This window comes from Strongylocentrotus purpuratus, unplaced genomic scaffold (assembly GCF_000002235.5).
Source record: "Strongylocentrotus purpuratus isolate Spur 01 unplaced genomic scaffold, Spur_5.0 spur5_scaffold_2, whole genome shotgun sequence".
NCBI lineage: Eukaryota > Metazoa > Echinodermata > Echinoidea > Camarodonta > Strongylocentrotidae > Strongylocentrotus > Strongylocentrotus purpuratus.
The window spans coordinates 15,707,354-15,727,893 of record NW_022145605.1 but is presented as its reverse complement, the minus strand read 5'-3'; the positions used below and the strand labels follow the sequence as shown (position 1 = coordinate 15,727,893).

General features: G+C 37.0%; 1 protein-coding gene across 1 annotated transcript in view; it reads right to left on the bottom strand.

Moving 5' to 3' along the window:
* LOC576920 (transcription elongation factor SPT6) overlaps positions 1–20,540 on the bottom strand; it is a 35,356-nt gene that overhangs the window by 12,752 nt on the left and 2,064 nt on the right. The window contains 23 exon segments of the mRNA XM_030991783.1: positions 625–792; positions 1,508–1,645; positions 2,341–2,476; positions 3,552–3,746; positions 4,486–4,628; positions 4,998–5,196; positions 5,962–6,116; positions 6,586–6,736; positions 7,487–7,616; positions 8,244–8,890; positions 9,822–9,970; positions 10,888–10,977; positions 11,331–11,447; positions 13,216–13,317; positions 13,790–13,876; positions 14,398–14,496; positions 16,181–16,286; positions 16,652–16,674; positions 16,677–16,735; positions 17,390–17,465; positions 18,100–18,258; positions 18,953–19,026; positions 19,486–19,587. Coding sequence (XP_030847643.1) covers positions 625–792; positions 1,508–1,645; positions 2,341–2,476; positions 3,552–3,746; positions 4,486–4,628; positions 4,998–5,196; positions 5,962–6,116; positions 6,586–6,736; positions 7,487–7,616; positions 8,244–8,890; positions 9,822–9,970; positions 10,888–10,977; positions 11,331–11,447; positions 13,216–13,317; positions 13,790–13,876; positions 14,398–14,496; positions 16,181–16,286; positions 16,652–16,674; positions 16,677–16,735; positions 17,390–17,465; positions 18,100–18,258; positions 18,953–19,026; positions 19,486–19,587 — 3,305 coding nt within the window.

The following is a 20,540-nucleotide window of genomic DNA, read 5'->3' as shown; positions in this document are numbered from 1 at the left end:
TTTTGATCACCTCCAATGTCTTATCTTATGTCCTACTGATATTTCTGCCAACTACAGAGATTACCACAAAATGATTGATTTCCGAAAGCAACAAATTATGAAGGCAAGGTAGTTTACCCGTGACATAGATCCTATTATAATTGAAATGGTTTGTTCCATGAAAAAGAGATGACCAAAATGGTAACGCAATATGCACTGATCATTCTATCTAAGTAAGAAAGATACTAGAAATAATGAAATACAGGAGAGAAATACAATTTCTCTTAATCAATAGCCCCCGATTTTTCAATATTATCCAAGAATTATACCAACAAGGAGTAAATTGCTTGTCATGATAGTGGCATTTAAAGCCTGTCTGCACTACTTGTATCTACTTGCACCCTCTATATAGCAAACAATGCCTAAGTGGTACATGTTGGTCCCCCATGGTCCCCTTTTTCTTATGTTAATTGAGAGCTGATTTGATGAGATAGCCACCAGTCGGTGACCAAGGTAGGGAGGTCTAATCCCTCCTGGCCAAACTAGTGCAGACAGGCTTTAAGTGCTCGCTTATTCAGTTCTCTCACTTTAAAACTAGTAGAGAGAACAAAACGACATTCATATAATGGGGACTCTGTTACTTACCCTGACCAAAGAATTTCCTTTCCTTGGACCGAGCCCACAGACAAACTGCACTATAGAGGCGGTGTGGGGGTGTGTGATAGCCCGGTTGATATCGACGCCCACCTCGTTGACCCGGTAGATGAACTCTTGGAACATAGCCTCCTTCAGCTCCTCTTGACTTACTGCATCCTACAAATTGAAAAGAAAAAAATATATAGACTTACTGTACTTACAAGGCAAGACTTCTTGAATTAAATTAAAAGAAAATTTGTAAACTGTATTCAGAGCTGCCAATCCAAACTGAACCCATATCCTATTGTTTTCCTAAAAAAAATCCTATTTTTGATCGATTAGTAATTTCTTTTGGTGAGACTGTGTTCGTCGACATTTTGAAGAATTATGCATGAGTACATTTTACAAACATTTTGTACATAAGTACAAATTACGGTACATAAGTAAGATGGTCTATTTTGTTTCCTTCAAGTATGAGTGTCCTCATTAATACATTACTCCCAATTGAAATACATGCACTACAGCTTTGTTTTCATTGTTTCCTACGTGGAAATAAATGGATAGAAATGAATCAGTTCCAACTAGTATAAAACAGGTTTTTCAATGCCCAAGATGTGAGTTGGTCTAGCGGCACGTACACTTGGTCAGCTCTCTGTCTACAAACTGGCTCAGGCATCCCTGGTTCAAAACTGAGTCACGTCTTTCGGATGGTGACATTAAAGGTCGGTCCCCAGATGTAAATAATCTGATTGATACACGTCTGTAAAAACCCAATTACACACACACACACCCACACACACACACAAACACACTAATGGTAGCAATTTGTGTGCAATATCTTTACTTATCAGCAAAAACAAGACTTGCTTTGAAGAGGGAAGTGATGAGATACCTGTTGAGGATGAAGTTTGAGGCAGAGGATATCATCATCTGGATTGCACAGTCTGGAGAACTCAATGAGTGGATCCTGCAACCTACGTGCTATTGAAACGGCCTCACGTAACAGTGGCGGGTAGTCACGGAACTCCGTCTGAAACAAATATCAAAGGACTTAATGGTTAGAGCTCCTTCATATCAAATACTTGTCTTTGTTTGAGAGCGAAACGGGTTTGATTAAACAATCTGCAATCTGCAAGCTATTGAAACAGCACAGCGTACTAGAGGCACGTAATCACGAAAGTCCAACTGGCAAAAATATCAAAAGAATAAGGGTTAGAAATTGTTCAAATCAAATACTTGTCTCTATATAAACGGCACTGTGTACCATAAAACCTATGACCCTACTACAAATAGATTGTTTTTTAATAAAATGAAGCATGCAAGGGTCCTCAAGCATAAGAACTATCAATGGAGCTTGTAGTTACAGAGGTTACGCCAAGGAACTTGGACTCAAAAAAATATCAAAGAGAAAGTATTAAAGATAATGTTGAATATTTGTCATGTAATTTTTTATGACATAAAAAGTCTATTTGCTATTTCAAATAGTTGGTTGTGAAGTAAATATGAGCAACTTGGTATCATTAGTTTCACAAATTATTTCTCTGTTAAAATCACAAACAATTGAAAATACTGTTCAAGATGAAAGTTCAATAAAAGATGATGCATTCCATTCGACTTGGCTTCACCTGACTGAATAGCGCAGATGCATTTTTCAACGCATAGAATAGTCTAACCACATCACTAATTAATAAACATTAAATATTTGATCAGTGGGTGTTATCCTACCTCCACAAGCTTGGAGGCCTGGTATACAGCAGCCACATTGCTGTCAATTAATTGAACTTTGATTGGCGCCATCTGTTGTTCCGACTCCAGATCCTCAATGCACCCCTTGATGTCTTGCAGCACAGATGTTGTGTTCCTGCGTGGATAATCAAAAGAGAAAATAATCAAGATGAAATGAAGACTTAATATTTCAACAACAATAAGAAAGAATTTGATAAGATAAAGGGCCACGAATGTGACAAGAAGAAGATGGGAATAGTGCTACATTAAATTTTCACCTGGATTTATTTTATTAAAGATAATGGGGTCAGGGCTTGGGTAAAAAAAAAAGCTTTTTAAGTCAAGTTTAGCTTGGGATTAAGTTTAAGTATAATTTTTGGTTGGGGGTTGGAGTTAGGCATGGAATTAGTGTTAAAATGACTGCAAGCAATCAATGCAGCAACATATGTCATACGACACACAAGTATCTAACCTCACATTCAGACATGAATAAATATATGTTACATAAGAAGACACTTTACCACTATAGGATTATTTTTTAAGTGTAAACGTCATATAGCGAACTTTCTGTCTACTTTAACATGGTATAACAAAACAAAGGTTTTGACATTGATTCAATAAACAATCAGGGTTTACTTGTATGACCATATCATAGTATGGGAATTCTACAGAAACATGTAATTCTCTCCCATACAATTTTGAACAAAATTGAACGAGGATTATGTATACGTGTATGAATACTGAATACCCCTCTCACTTTACAGCTTTTGAAGGTGCTTCTTACACATTTCTTCATAGACTCTTCTCCCTCAGGCAAAAAAAGGCTTTTAAAGTGGCTCAGGAACATTGCCTCAGATTCTAACACAAAATCTTGGATTTAGCTCATGCTGCAATTATAATTATAAACCTTTAGGTCAGTCAGGAATCCTATGACTTTTACAAGCAGAACGCCTGTCTGATTATCAAGATATTTATGATTGGAAATCAAGATTTCTTTTTTTGTTTTCCTAACAGTTTTTATTACACTACAGTCTATTGGGGAAAATGAGTATGGTAAAACCGGTCACTCAAAGATTTTTTACTTTCTTGAGGCGCTTCATGATCATTTTGAAGCAGATTTTTTTTAGGGCTTCCATATCACAGACACTGATAACATGTAGGGCCATGCATCTTAGATTTAACATTGTTAAACGATGCCTTAAAACACTCACTTTCCTTCTGAAGCCAGGGCTAAGACATGAGGCTTCTGGGTTGAGATGAAGTTCTTGAGTGATTCTACGTCGGCCTGCTTGAGATCACGGTCTCGCTGGTAGAAGGCATTCCTTCGTCTCAAGAAGTGAGGCAACCGAAGGAAGTCTGTCACTTCTCCCTCACTGTCGAGCATACAGCAGAAGGCTGCATTGTCCCTGGAATAGGAGAGAAAATATTGTCAACCAAGAGGTAGAAAGATTTATTATTGTTATCATTGTTATTATCACTACTTATACCGCACTTTTCCCATAAGGCCCAAAGCACTTACAGTGAATTAAAAATTAAAATTACATAAACACATCTAATAAGAAGAACAGTCTTACCACTACAAACTGCAAAACTGATGGAGACTGCCTAATTCTAAGTGGTAGATCATTCCAGTATTTTGAAGCAGATACAGTAAATGTCCTGTCCCCGGCTAATGTGTGGGTAACTGAATATGTGACACTGGCTGACCTCAATGCCCTGCCCTCAATTCAACAGCATCCCCCTCTAAGTACCTCCTTTTCTTTTGAAATCACAAATCACCTGCCTTTCCCTCTGTGCTACTACACTCCTGCAAACCATAAAATTGGTATTTACTGATCTACCAATGGTTGGATCCATATCCATGCTAGATTCATGTTACGGTGATTTAGCACTTGCGAAAGTAAAGCCAATGACCCCTTCCTGCTGTTTCCATCCATATGATTATTCCCTACACAATAATGGTCTCATCCATCTCACACTTGCCCTCATATACATCCAGTCTATTCCATCCAATATAATATGAACCTTATGACTCACATCACATATAATTATCATAACCCTCCAACCCATAATGGTCTCTTCCATCTCACAGTTGCCCACACACACATTACAGACTAATCTATTCATCAAATAGGGGTGACTTACATGTCACTTGTGAAAGAGAAGCCCATGACCCTCAGTCCCATCCTGCTGTTTCCGTCCATGTAGTCGTCCTCGTCCTCCTCCATGGGCTGGTCTACTTGGTGCGGCATTACCTTCAGAGAGTTGAACATCTTGGTGCAACATTGCTGGAAAGGAAACAGAAAAAAGTTCTTTAAAAATCAGAAATACCAAGAGAGGAGAACAAATATCGTTGACAAAATCATGTCAGAAATTCAATGTCAGTCACTCATATTAATCCACCGACTTTGTAGAAATATTATTAATAATATTCCACTTTTGTTATAGCGCTTAATACATCAACGATGACACTAGGCGATTTACAGATATATTAATACTGATTCAGGCTTGCCAGCACACGTAGTATGCACATTCTCCACTCCCTGGGGAGCAGTCTAGCCAGACATCATTTTACAGACGCTCACAATGCTGAGCAGACTACATTAACTTTCGCATCCTATCGGTACTGCAGCATTTGTTAATGAGTCTATACTGACCTTGATGATGCCCTCCTTGGCCTCAGCAACAAGCTTTGTCTTGAGCTCCTTGGCAAGCTGTGGGTAGAGGATACTCTGGAGGGCCATCTCCAGGGCACCGCTCCTCTCCTTGTTCCAGGCCTGCACCTCTGTACGGAACTCGTCCAGGTAGTAAAGCTGCTTCATCTCCTCAAAGTAGGTGGTCGATGTGTAGGACGTACTACAGAGTTGGATAGAATGGATAGAAGTGTCAAAGCTGAGTAGTTTAAGCATTTGACAAGAAATTCAAAGGTTGTGGGTTTGATCCCGACACAGCATGTCATTTGGCAAGGCATTAATCTAAATTTGCCACTCAATACCCAAGAGAAAAATGAAGACCCGTTAGGATGACGAAAGCATTAATGTTAGTAATTGCCTATGCCCTCACGGTAACCATATGGTAGGAATACTCTCCAGGGAAACACGCTATATAAATCCAAATCATTATTACAGTAATTATCACTGTAAATTGTTGTATAATCTATATGAAGGGGCAAGAGTACACCATTAGAACTTATAGAAATTGTATCCATTTTTATCACTGAACAGAGTTTGATTATCTAAATGAAAGAGAAATTCATCGAATGTTTGTTAAAAATCTTCAAACTATAAACAATAAAACTCTGTAAAAACTTTAATATCAAATTTCTTACAGGCACATTTAGATGCTTGCAAGAAGCAGTATCTAGTCATATCTGCATATCATCTTTTCTTTGAAGTAATGTACATGTAATTATATGAATTAAAACATGTTTATCTTTTAAAAGAGGATCAAACAATTACTTTGTGGGGTAAAATTTATTTTCAACCAGGAATTTACCAAACAGTGTCAATTCATTCATGGGTACAACAACCATTTAATGTTCCAAGTCTGACCAGTGAATACAACATGATCCAACTGTAACAGAATGAAGAGAAATACAGGTAAAAGATATGTCAGACCAACCTTGTGCCCTGAGCCATGTCAATGGACATGGTCATGGTGATGAGCTTATCCTTTTCAGCTTGGACTAGCTTGAGGTACTGGTCCTGCAATAGATCCTTGACCTGCTTGTTCTTGAGGTACTTGCTACCAAAGATGGGATGGCTCTCATCGATTTCCTGGGAAGGATTGAGAACATTAGACAATCATTTACACATTAATTGATATAAGACACGTCTTTCATTGCTCTTTATCATCCACTGGACCATTCACTGTCTTCCTGATGATCCAACATCTGCCATAGAGACATTTACTCTCCTGTCCATATTTGATCAAGGATCAAAGGTGATTTGTTTATGTGACTGGATCTTAGGTGAGGTTTCAGGTTAGAACTAGGAATAAACCTATGGAAACGTATGCTACCTCAGAGAAAATGTTGACAGGGCATGTGCCATATGATTGCATCTCAATTTAGTTTTTCTTCTTTCATCTACTCTTCTTTGGATATAATATATTATATAAAGTCCCTATGCGGCGTTATGCGCTTCCAAAGAGCTTTGGAAATCATTACCCTAGCTTTAGCCTTTCAAAATCCACACAGACAATATAATAATCAGAAAGCAAGTCAAGAAACTGATATAGACATACCTTGATGCCTTTCTTGGTTGGTCTGACCGATATCTTAGCTCTCTCATAGTATGTCTGTCTTACGCACTGCCTGACTAGAGGATCATGTGCAATCTGGAGGGCTACCATGTACCTTGCAGCTTGCAGCACGCCTTCCTCATCTTTGAATTTACTGCAAGAAAATAATGCGAACAAAATACAGCCTTAATAAGAAATGAGGAAGAACTTTTTTACAATCCTTGGACTATGAATATTACAGATGAGGAAGCTCAAGGCAGAAAAGTGTAATCCTACGGTCACAAAGGTTCGTACGACGATAATTTTGTACAAATCTCCGTTTTTCCATTGTCTTCCCGAATTTCCATTGTCTGAAAATCGTTCAAACGGCATTTGTAGCAGTTCGTAATGGCATTTGTGACAGAGGCTTTAATACAGTATTAAGTCTGGAAGCTGCCTTTTTGGCAGAACACCTACAAAAAAAGGATATTTATGTTCTTGTTTTCATGCTTTAAGGTACATGTGCCATACGGGTCACAGTATGCTGGCTAATATCTTGGTTAGGTTCTCTGAAGCTACATTAGTGGGAATGACTTAGTACTGCTTAGGACCGATATCAACATTGACTTTCATTTTCACAAGTAGACATGCTCCAAAGTTGTGAATTAATCTTTATCTGGGCTTAGTCCATGTTTATTGCTACAAAAAAAAAACACTTCTATCTTTGCAATCGCAAACATGTGGTCAAAATGTTCTTCTTGAATAGGAGATGGTGCACATCAGAGTTCATATACACACCAACGGCTACTCTGTGGCTGTCTTAGTAGACTATCTGCACACAAAAAACATCTTTTCTGTTATCTTAATCATTTGACTTGATAATTCGCTATGGAGTGGAGATGGTGCACATAGTGGTCATATTTACCTTGAGAGATAATCTGTAGCTACTTCTAAGGGGCTATCCTGGTGTTGTTCAGGGTCGTGCCTCTGGTAGTTGTCTCTCAGATTCTCACCAAATTGTTCCGGGGTCAGACCAAACTTTGCAGCCAGACCAGCTAATGATCATAACAAAATGAAAGGTAAGTTTAGTGTAGAGTGAGACCTATACTGAAACATATCAAACCATCTCTTTGCAATTTTGTCTATACACACTTTATTCTGATGATCATATAACACTAAGTCTGTAACAAGTAACCCATGGTCTAGACTCCATAGTGTCATACAAATGCAGTATACCACTCTACATAGCGTGTAGTAGAGACTGGCAGGAACCCATTCAAATGGGGCGTTGCAAGAAAGTTGCAATTAATTGCAAATCCCCAAAATCAAGCGTGCGTCTTGCGATTAAGCAACTCAACTTTCTTGCAACCCCCCCCCCCCCCCCCCCCCCCCCCCCATTATTACGAGAGAGAGAAAGAGAATAAAAAGCTAGATCAAGTTAATTAATTTAATTGTTAAAAACTTTAATCCTAACAAAATCCTGGGAAATTTAGTAGACTAGTGGGGCGTTGCAAGAAAGTTGAGTTGCAATTGATTGCAAATATCAGTTGCAAATTTTGCAACTTGCAATCAATCCCAACTTTCTTCCAACGCCCCATTAGTCAATCTTATACTAAGGATGCAAATCAAATCATATGTGAAGTCACGAGCAAAAAAGGACAAAATACATGATAATAACTTACTGAGCTTAGCATCCTGACAGAGAGCATACATTGATTTTCTGCTGGCTTGTTTGATCTCATTGCTGGTTACCACGCCCTCTTCATCATCCTCATCATCAGAAGCCTCTACCTCCATCTCATCCTCAACCTCTGTCTCCTCCTCAACCTCCTCCATCTCCTCTTCGTCTGCTACCTCTCCATCCTCTTCTGTATCCTTCTTCTTCGTCTCTCCTTCTCCATCCTCCTCCTCTCCATCCTCCTTGTCTTTCGTCATCTCGCCATCCTCAAACCCGTCATCCTCCTCGTCCTTCTTCTTCTTCTCCTCCCCACCTTCCTCGTCTCCCTTCTCCTCCCCCTCCTCCGTCTCCATCTTCTCCTCATCGTCTTTCTCCTTCTCCTCCTCCTCAACATCAACCTTCTTGTTACTATCCTCCTCCTCGTCGCTATCATCATCTTCTATCCTTCGTTCTTTGTGAGGGGCTTTCTCCTTCTTCTTCTTCCTCCATCTTCTGACCATCACTTTCCTTTTGACCGTCACAAGCTTCATCTTCTTCTCCTTGGGTTTGGCTTTCAGGGCGTTGTGCATCTTGGGAAGTTCTCGGCCGTAGTATAGTAAGAAGTGCATGTAGACATCCTTCAGGGTTTCGGTAGAGTCTACAGCATTCAACCTGATCACAAGGAAAAGACATTAGAATATTAGAAATATTGCTAGTGTAGAAACATTTTCAAAGATTAAATTAACAATCAGCATGATAATTGTAACCTGAGGATTGATAATTGATCAAAATTATCAAGATATAGAGGATCATGAAGCTTTGATTCATCAAGAAAAGGATTTAAAAAATCATATTTTTCCAACACTTACAATACATTATACGGCAATCCGTATCCCTCTTCTCTATCTCTTTTGCTGAATACTAAATACGATCATGGCATCAATTAATTACCTTGTTAGAAATGCAGCAGTGAAACCTGTCTATAAAGGCCACTCAAGGGTGACAAGAAAAGTGGTCTTTATAGGCAGGTGGTCTTTATGTACAGGTTCCTTTAGTACAGGTTTCTATGAGAAATTATTGTCAAGGGGAACACAAATGTGGTCTTTGTAGACAGGTGGTCACTAAAGTAGGTTTCGCCGTACCAGTCATAGGGTCTGTCCATATTCCATCCTGATCCCAGGGCCCCATTTCACAAAGCTTGTCATCAGTGACAAATGACAGTTTTTGTTATAAGCTATGGAAATTCTTGCTTCTAATTGGTTATCAGCAGATTTGTCACTGATTTTTGTCAAATTTGTCATAAAAAAAATACTTTGTGAAACTGATCCCAGGGGGGTGTTTCACAAAGATCTTAAGTTTAACTTATCTCTACATTGGACTCAACAATTATTGAAAGCTGTTAGCATCTTTGAAAATATTTTGTAAAAGTTATTTTAAAAGGCATAAAATGTTGATTCAAATCATTCATATTTTCTATTACCAAAGAGATTTCATATTCTTGATGTGGAATTTATGAAAAGTCTAAAATACATAATGTTAAGTCCAACTTAGAGTTAAGTTTGACTTAGTATCTTTGTGAAACACCCCCCTGGTCTGTGTTTACCTTTCAAGGTCTTGGGTGGAGAGGGCTCTAAAGTCTTCAGGGAGTTCTGCATCAAAATCCTTATCCTTCATCACCGTGTCAAACTGGTACGTCTGCATCTTCTCAAATAGCTTGAGCAGGTTGGCTTTCCTGGATTTCAACTGAGACCACTACAACGATAGAAACAACAAGCACATGACAATTAACTGTTAACCAATTCAAAACTTGTCTTAAGACACATTTATTCAAAATTCCTTTTGATGATTAACTTGCTCTGTTCACATTGATGTATATTTCATATGTATTGTAATTTGTAGGTTTATTTGCACTTTTTTTGATTTGTTTAATATGTAATTGTTTATCATTATATTTTGTTTGTTATTATAGCACTTAGAGACTTCGGTGGTAAGTGCTTTATAAGCACTGTTATTTTTATTATTATTATTATTATTAGAATACAGGTACATGCATATAAAGGAGGCGCGATGGCTCAGTGGTAGAGCTGTGATCCCGTAACCGGGAGCTCCCTGGTTCAAAACCAAGTCAATGCGTTTGTGCCCGTGGGCGAGGCTTTAATCCTCATTATCAAGTCCCTCGGAGATGACTGACAGTTGTCTGTCCCCCGGTTGCTAACTTACAAGCTTATACATGCTTTCTGAGGAGTCTGGTAAAGCAATCCTCAAACATCACCACATAGATAATTAGCACTTGACTTTAGAGTAAATTTACTGAATGAGCAGAAATCTTATATACATGATTTGGCCATGAGTCATAGGATCAAGTAATGTTAGAATCCAATATGTAGTCTTTCTCATAAAATTAAGCAAATCTGTAATGAACTTTCTAAATAAAAATCCTAAAATATTCAGAACTCCATTGAAAATCTGTGAGATTTTGAAATTACCTCTGGGATGGGTTCTCTGCCATATAAACAAGATCGATTTTACCATGTATATTTTTATTTGTTGATATTTGTTAATGAAAATAGACACAAACCAATAATTATCTCTTTAATTTTTAATGTAAGCCATACAAATTCAATTAATAACAATTCAAATCAAATTCTAGACCACTTTTAATTTCTCACCTTGGCATCCCAGTGATATACTTTATAGAGATCATTGAAGTTGAGCTCGGGCTCTACATACTCCTTTCTGTAGAAGGCTATGAATGGTACCTGCATGCAAAAAAAGAACACAAAATTCACAATACATAGGCTGTTGTAAAGAATGTTCATTCTTGATATAACTTTCCATTGAAAAGACGACAAAAAAGAATTAGACCCAAAATCTGTTAAAAGCTAAATCGATAAACAAATCAGAACCCTCTATCTTCTCAGCTAGCACAAGCTTTATGAGACTCACTCACTGTAAAACATCTGTTCAAGATCACTACAACATACAGATCAAACTTTAATACATTTCTGGGGGTAAAATTGTGTAGACTCCCTGAACACAATCATCCAATAAACACACCTTTCCCTTCACACATGTATAGATTGATTTTAGCTCAGTAAAATGTGATTATTACCTCAAAGTGTTGATTTCTCATGAAGTGGAGGGCTTCTCGGATTTTCTTTTTCGTCTTTGGAGGTTTTCTCTCATAGGCGCTGGACCCACTATAGCCATCGCCTTGGTCGCCAAACTCCTACAAGTAATGAACAAGTCGAAAAATAAAGCAGACGGTATGACAAAATTAACAGATGTGGAAACTTCCACTTCAATCATACACCAGACCAACCATAATTACAGTTAACTAAATTATTCAAACCCCTTGTAAATTTGATGCTCTTTGTGTTTTGTATAACTCAAGAATGAAAGGTGGACTGGTTGAATATAGGAAATTGTTTTAAGCTTTTAGATGTAAGCTATAATAATTCATATTCTCAAGAAACATAAACCAGGACAAAGCATTTTTTCACAAACTTAAACAAATTACTAAACTTAGTAGGAGTATGATTAGTTTAGTTGTTAATTAACTGTATAATAGATTAACACATTTTAAAACTAGATGGAATTTTGACTGCGCGCAGTCGAAAATGATGCCTCCGCCATAGAGCAATTTAAACAAGTTTGGAGTTTAAATCTCCAGTGGTTCTTGAGATATCATGATAACAATCTCAATGTATGGAATTTCATAAGTTGACCTCTGTGACCCTTGACCTTTGACCTACGTGCTCCAAAATCTAATCAGATTGTCTTCCTATGGTGATACACACTATCATTAAGTTTGAAGTTTAAATCTCCAGTGGTTCTTGAGATATTATGATATGGTGATACATACTATCATTAAGTTTGAAGTGAAAATTCTCCAGTGGTTCTTGAGATATCGCGATAACGATCTCAATGTATGGAATTTCATAAGTTGACCTCTGTGACCCTTGACCTTTGACCTACGTGCTCCAAAATCTAATCAGATTGTCTTCCTATGGTGATACACACTATCATTAAGTTTGAATTTTAAATCTCCAGTGGTTCTTGAGATATTATGATAACAATCTCAATGTATGGAATTTCATAAGTTGACCTCTGTGACCCTTGACCTTTGACCTACGTGCTCTAAAATCTAATCAGATCGTCTTCCTATGGTGATACATACTATCCTTAAGTTTGAAGTTTTTACATCTCCAGTGGTTCTTGAGATATCATGATAACAATCTCAATGTATGGAATTTCATAAGTTGACCTCTATGACCCTTGACCTTTGACCTACGTGCTCCAAAATGTAATCAGATTGTTTTCCTATAGTGATACACACTATCACTAAGTTTGAAGTTTAAATCTCCAGTGGTTCTTGAGATATCATGATAACAATCTCAATGTATGGAATTTCATAAGTTGACCTCTGTGACCCTTGACCTTTGACATACGTGCTCCAAAATCTAATCAGATCGTCTTCCTATGGTGATACATACTATCCTTAAGTTTGAAGTTTAAATCTCAAATGGTTCTTGAGATATCGCGCTAACAAACTCAATACAAGGAATTTCATAAGTTGACCTCTGTAACCTGTGACCTTTGACCTACGTACTCCAAAATCTAATCAGATCGTCTTCCTATGGTGATAAATACTATTCCCGAGTCTTAAGTTTAAATCTTAAATGGTTCTTGAGATATTGTGATAACGGTCAAACGGGACGGACGTACGGATGTACGGATGTACGGACGGACAACCCGAAAACATGATGCCTCCGGCACCACCTTCGGTGGCGGAGGCATAAAAACTGAGAATAATTCGAACCAAAAAGTATCATCACAGTTCTCAAGCAACCTCATTATATTTCTGTAAAATATGACAAACAATGACAACAAGCAATAAAATTTCAAACTCTGTGTTGAGCACTCATTAAGCATTCTGTGCATTTAAGTCTACTTTAAATAGACATTTACTTTTGCATCAATGAGCTAAACAGTACCTGATTTGATACTGATGGTGTCAGGAAGGCTTGTTTGTAGATCCATTCCGACTCTTTCTCAAGCTCTTCATCAGCTGCCTCGGTGACAGGAACTGATCTCAACTAAACACAGAAACAAAAGCAAGATGATAAACGTTCGGATGCTTCAGGTGAGACATGTCCAGTGAAAAAAGATTTTGCTGAAGTTTCAGTGTTTAGGAATGCAATCCGCCTTGTGAAGAAAAACTTGTGAATCAAAAGTTGTACCAGTGGTATAACAGATTACTGTTTTACTCTTAGCAATCTTGTCTGACAAAGATATATTTTCTACTTTTATTGAATCTTGCAAGAAAAAGAATGATACATTTTTCTGTGCTTTATCATGCACATGTATACAAAATTTTGTGACACATACCTCCATAATAAATTTCTAATACAAACAAAACAGGCCTCATCAGCATCAGTCCTGTTCTTCCTGATCGCCCTGCAACCTAAGCGCCAACTCTGCATCTTTGACAAAATAAAGCCTGGAGCAACTAGTATAGCCAGATGCAAGTTATGGATAACCAAACTATTCTGGAAGGCCGGAACTCACCATAAATCTCTCTGGAATGTCTGCAGTCTTGATCTCGCTATCAAGATCAGTGAAGTGACCCCTCTCCAGCTCACTCGGCTCAAATACCTAGAAACAACGACAAAATATAAATTAGCAGGACTAAAACATATACGTACATCAATAATAGTTTTTTTTCCATCCGAAAACAAAACATGTCCATGATTTCTGAAATGCCACTGCAGAATTTCAAAGATGATATTTTGTTATGGAAAAAAAATTCATCATAAAACAAAACATGTAAGCATTTTAAGAAAACACAGTGCAAAAATGGGATAAAGGATTCTGTTTCTCTACACTTTCACAGATTTATCAATTTATTAGATGAAGAGAATAAAAGCTCCTAAAAGGAAATCTAAAATCTTTTTTTTTTTAATGCAAATACAAAATAAATAATCAATTTAATTGTTGTTTTAAATTTTAAATCATAAACAATATTTCTTTCATGAGAAATTAATCATAGAAACAGCTTTTTTTTAAAATGCATTTCATAGAAATTGTCACTGGCTGAAGGAACATGGACAGGCAACTTTCTAGCCAAGCAATAGCCAGCAAAGGGATTGTGATTGGCTCCTGGTGACTGCCCTTACCTCGTATATGCTCTTCTTTGGTGCACGTTTCTTGCCAGGTCTCTTCTGCCTTCTTCTTTGTTCTCCGCCTTCTTCCAATTCATCTTCCTCTTCTTCATACTAAACACGAGAGAGACAGGGTTAAAGAAAGAGAGATAGAGAGATAGAAAGAGAGATTAAGAGGGTAAGATAAAAAGAGACCGCAAAAGAGAAAGCACAAACGGTGAAAACAAAAGCAGTAAGATGTGACCTTCTCATTCAATAATCTTACTTTAGTTCAAAGTCTACCACAAGACAGTATTGAAATATATTTGTGATTGTATGTATCTTATTTAATGCACTGAAAACGTTATAATAATGTATAATGAAGAAATAATTGTTGATTTACTATTTTGAAAATGCAGAAATAAAAACAAAAACAAACAAAATGCAAAAATGTCTCTGACTCCATGAAAAGGGGATTTAAAGACACTGTTTGTTTTTGTTTTTTTATAATTATTATTCAAAGCTAAATCCACAAACTGATGCCAAAACTAGATGGAATTTTGACTGCGCGCAGTCGAAAATGATGCCTCCGCCATAGAGCAATTTAAACAAGTTTGGAGTTTAAATCTCCAGTGGTTCTTGAGATATCATGATAACAATCTCAATGTATGGAATTTCATAAGTTGACCTCTGTGACCCTTGACCTTTGACCTACGTGCTCCAAAATCTAATCAGATTGTCTTCCTATGGTGATACACACTATCATTAAGTTTGAAGTTTAAATCTCCAGTGGTTCTTGAGATATTATGATATGGTGACACATACTATCATTAAGTTTGAAGTGAAAATTCTCCAGTGGTTCTTGAGATATCGCGATAACGATCTCAATGTATGGAATTTCATAAGTTGACCTCTGTGACCCTTGACCTTTGACCTACGTGCTCCAAAATCTAATCAGATTGTCTTCCTATGGTGATACACACTATCATTAAGTTTGAAGTTTAAATCTCAAATGGTTCTTGAGATATCGCGCTAACAAACTCAATACAAGGAATTTCATAAGTTGACCTCTGTGACCTGTGACCTTTGACCTACGTACTCCAAAATCTAATCAGATCGTCTTCCTATGGTGATAAATACTATTCCTGAGTCTTAAAGATGAAGTTGAGTTCTGGTCATGCGATTGCATTGTGTAAGAAACGGTGTGGAATCGATCAGAAAAGGTTGATCATCTAGCATATAAGAATTTGTGTGTATTGCAAGGTTCTGGAATCATCAAAATGATAAGAAATTTGGCCAAGTCTTGGTAAAGTTACAAACACTGTACACAGAAAGGTGTATATGGGACTACACGAACACGTGGCGTAAAAAGCCGGCCCCCGATTTTTACGATGTCACATGCATATTTAGAATATGAAGGCATTTGAAGAGCCATGCTTTTCAGGGAACATGTCTTATCTGATGTTCTTCCACACTTGCATAATAAGAATGAGTAACGCTCACAAATTATTTTCCACCTCTTCCCAGAACTCACCCTTCTCTTTAAGTTTAAATCTTAAATGGTTCTTGAGATATTGTGATAACGGTCAAACGGGACGGACGTACGGACGTACGGACGGACAACCCGAAAACATGATGCCTCCGGCACCACTTTCGGTGGCGGAGGCATAAAAAAGGTAAATTGACATGCTTCATTATTGATGACATGACTCGTTTCAGAAAAGAATATTTTTCAATCATTTTGAGCAATATTTACATTGGAACCATGTTACTTGATTACATTTTAATAAAAAATAACAAAATTTAATCAAATACCTACCTCAGAATACTCCTCTTCTTCTGCTTCTTCATATTCATCTCCATATCCTTCAAAATCATCAAAGTCAAAATCAAGACCAAAGATGTCCTGGGCTTCTTGGAGTGCACTAAAGAGAGTGGGAGAGAGAGTAATATTAAAGACACTGTCGGAAGTGAAAGATAAAATAGATTAATTATAACGAGAGAGAGATAATTAGACAATATTAAAGAATTAAGACCGTGTTGTAAGTGAAAGATGAAATAGATGAATTATATATCAAAGGAAAGCTTATAAGCCTAAGATTATAATGAAATAAATTATATGCTATTTTAATTCTTCATTTCATTTGAATAAATTCAAACGATTGATATATCATTTTTGAGCTCTGCTTTTAAATGAACAAATAAAATAAAATTATAAACTTGTACTGATTGGAAGCAACAGACATCAAAACGTGTGGTTTCCTTTAAGCGTCCTTTGTGTCATACTTACGAGTCTGTGTATCTGTGCTTGTGTCCTTTTTCTTCTTCTTCCCAATTGGTTGCCCACTGTCATCAACGATGAAATCATCTGGGTCTGCAAGAGTAAAATGCAATGAAAAAGTTAGTGACGAAAATAAAAATATAGAGTTATTGAATAATTGTTGGACTCGTACACATCATGAAACCTATTCTTTGTCATCTTTTCTTTATCTGAAAAACAATGTGTGGGTAAAATATTGATACAGAATTAATCCAAAACAAGTTCACATTTCTAACTAGTACTACTGTTGCTCAAAGACAGCTAATGCTATTTAGAAATGAAGTCATTTGCATGGTGTGTAGGCACTCACAATATATCATACAGATGCCATATCAATTATGGGATTCTAAAAAATACATTAAAGTCATTCCTTCCTGACAACTAGCACTGTTTCCCGTCTTAGCTACTCACGACTCCTTTAATCTTTCACGATGTGATACCTTATTCATTTATCACTTAGCTCATAAGGTTTTCATACTACCCTTTGAGAATAGTATAACTTGAAACGTTTCTTTCTATGTACAGTCCAACCTGCTTCAGTGACCGCCTGTCTACAAAGGCCACATTTGTTGTTTCCCTTGAATCATGTACTAAAGGAACCTATCTACAAAGACCACCTGTCTACAGAGGCCACTTTTTGTGTTTCCCTTTGGGGGTCGCTATTGACAGGTTAGACTGTATCATTGCCAACTATTTCTTGGTACATGCCTGATTCTTCTTCTGAATCTTCCAGAGCTCCATACTGCTCTCCCTGTTCTGGCTCATGTTGCTCTTCTTGGTCGTCCTGCATTCAGTCACGGAATTCAAGGGCAGAAAATTGGAAGAAGATTTTGTTTTGTTATTGTTTGATTAAGAGTACTCTGTTTTTGGATCCAGAGGTGTGTTAAAAGGAGATGGTAGTCAGTTTTCATGTGTGGTAGGTCATAATTCGCTGTCACCAGACTAGGTGGAAATACTATTAATGGGTGTATAGGTCTTGCACACAGCAAACCAGAGTTCCCATAAAAATATTTCCCCTAGTCTCGCGGAGAGTCTTTGGGTGAGTGAAATTTGATATGACTTTTCTATATGGGGTGATTTGTGGAAAATGCAGAGCATTACATAAGGCCTGTTATATTACATATAATGCAATAAACAGACCTAAAATCATGGCGAACTGCAAACACGTTGGCTGGCTTGTTTTGTAGGAAAACTGGTGCAGTACCTCATAAAATGTTGTATTACTTCTTGGACTTCCATAAGATCACTTTGTCCTGTAAGATATTACTTTCAAATCATTTGTTTCATAACTGTCCCGATGATGATGATGATGATGATAAATTAAGGACAAGTATGTAACTGAAAATAACTTTCTGCACTATATGTATAATTGAACTTGGAAATAAAAAGAGTGCTCTTGCAACAGATTTTCAACTTACAGCTGATCCAGCACTAATTTCACCCTCTTCCTCCTCCCCGGCAAAGATCTCCTTGGCGATAGCATCCCGGTCATCCAGCTCCCTTGAAGCTCCTGCTCCTCCTTCCTCGCTCCCACTATCATCCTCCTCAGAGATCTGACGCACTCGACGAAACTTTTTCTACAAGTGGGAGAAAACAGGAATATGAAAGTAATTATTATGATAATAATAATAGCTCACCTTTATATTGGCCCGAATACTTTGTTTCTAGGCGCAGTACATATTATTACCCCAGATCATCGGATTCAGGCTTACCCGCACACGATGTATGCACATTCTCGAATGCCTGTGGAGCATTCCGTCCAGTCGCCATTTTACAAGCGTCATTTAAAAACCTACCGGGTACCCATTTAACACCTGGGTGGAGAGTGGCAAATGTAGATTAATGTCTTGCCAAAGGACATTAGTGCCACGGCGGGACTCAAACCCTGTACCTTGCAATCTGCAGTCAGGTGACTTATCCACTAGACCACAATACCTCTATGATGATAATGGTAATAAAAGATTAACTTTAATGACGTTCTGCAGTAATGCTTGTGTCGACCTTCAACGGTGCAGGGCCAGCCGATCATGTATACACATACACAGTTAACATCTACATGGGGATCTTATTCCACATTCAATCAATTCAAATTTGCAGTTTTAAATGATTTTCAAACATTTTTCAAGTTGGGTGAGGTATATCACACAACAAGGATAACTACTACTTACACATATTGCAGTAAACAACGCCGTGAAATTGCTTTTCTTCATCTTTCAAACATTTGTAATATTGATACAAATAAATTTGAGATTGTTGTATAAAACAACTCACCCTCTCAACTTTGACTCCCAAGTTCTCTTCAATCAGATCATAGTCTTCATCTTCCAGCCTTTCATCATAATCTGCTGAAATAGTAATACACTCACAATCAAATCTCTGTTTTCATGAAATTGATCTACAAAAGATATCATTTACTAGCACTATTTGAATTCAAACAACACATGAACTCATTTGCTTATTTAGAACAACAGATTGTCTTTGTGTTTTCAGAACCTACTGTTTATCCAAATCCATGCAGAAATATCATAAATGAAATCACAATTTTGATGAGTCTTTAGTTGGGTTCATACATTGTAACTCCTTCTTTTACTCTCACTCCAAGTCAGAACACAATAAGCAATTTGGGCAAACAATACAAATGACATCAGAATGTATCAACATTTTTATCATAATACAACGCCAATGGTATTGCCCTCTTTAAAACAAAATATTAATATTTCAAAGTGCTTTATTATATTCTGGAGAATGTCAAATTTCCTTCTCTTTCTCACTTTCATTGAGAAATAGGAGTAAAGTTCACCCACCTCTATGTTTTCTCTTTTTCTTTCTACCGATCTCCTCGCCTTCAGAATCATTATCTGCTTCATCATCATCGTTGATCAGATCTGGAACGTTGGCCTCTTCATCTGAGGAGGAAGAAGGAAAGGACAACATAAAGTAAATTATCATCTTCATCATCTTTTCATAAGATCTACTGAAAATATTCAGTCATTTCTACAGAACCTGTTTCCAGGTCTATCTCCATTCTATGTCATCAGCTGGTTGTTTAATTTCATACAGTGTGCTTTGTTTTTATGATTGTAGAGTGCGGTGCACATTGAAAAAAAAAATTGATTATTTATTTCAGACATCTGATTTACACTTTTCATTACTTCAGTTTCTCCTCTCATGATCCTGTGATAGCTTCTAGGAGCTGCTGAAAGGATTACTATTTCAAGGTTAAAATAAAACAAAATTGTAAAAAAAAATTCTTCCATGTAAACTTCACTATAATTCTTTATGAGAAACAAAATTCTTTTCATTCATGGAAATTATATCACATTTGCATCTCAAAAGTTTCTAGCAGTGATTTGTATGTACTGGTGTTTAACCAGTTTTCTTCTTTTCCCAGAGCTAGCCTAGCAGTCAGACCGCAGCCGGTGCGAAAACCCTCTATTTTATTCAGCACGTATGCAAGAATTTACATGTCTTGCATACGTAATGAGTAGTGCAGACAGTCTTCCCGATCGGCAGTTTTTGCCTATATAATTTTGTTCATTTCTCATGAAGTGGGTCTTATTTTAAAGATAAGAAGTTGCACTTTCTATATACTCATATGACAATCATGTTAAATATATTTTGGAAACAAATATTTCGCCTTGAAAATGGGGTTTTTCGACGATAAATCTACCCAAAGAGTAGGGCTGATTTTCACATAGAAATCATTCTTGCGTCAAAAAGATGTTATAATCAGCACAAAGCATAAATATTTTTCTTTACAATGATATCAAAATTATTATATTTTACGCTGTACCAAAGTCAGGAACCAAGAAAAATCAAGCGAATGTTCATGAATAATTAAAAAAAGTAGTCGACTTTG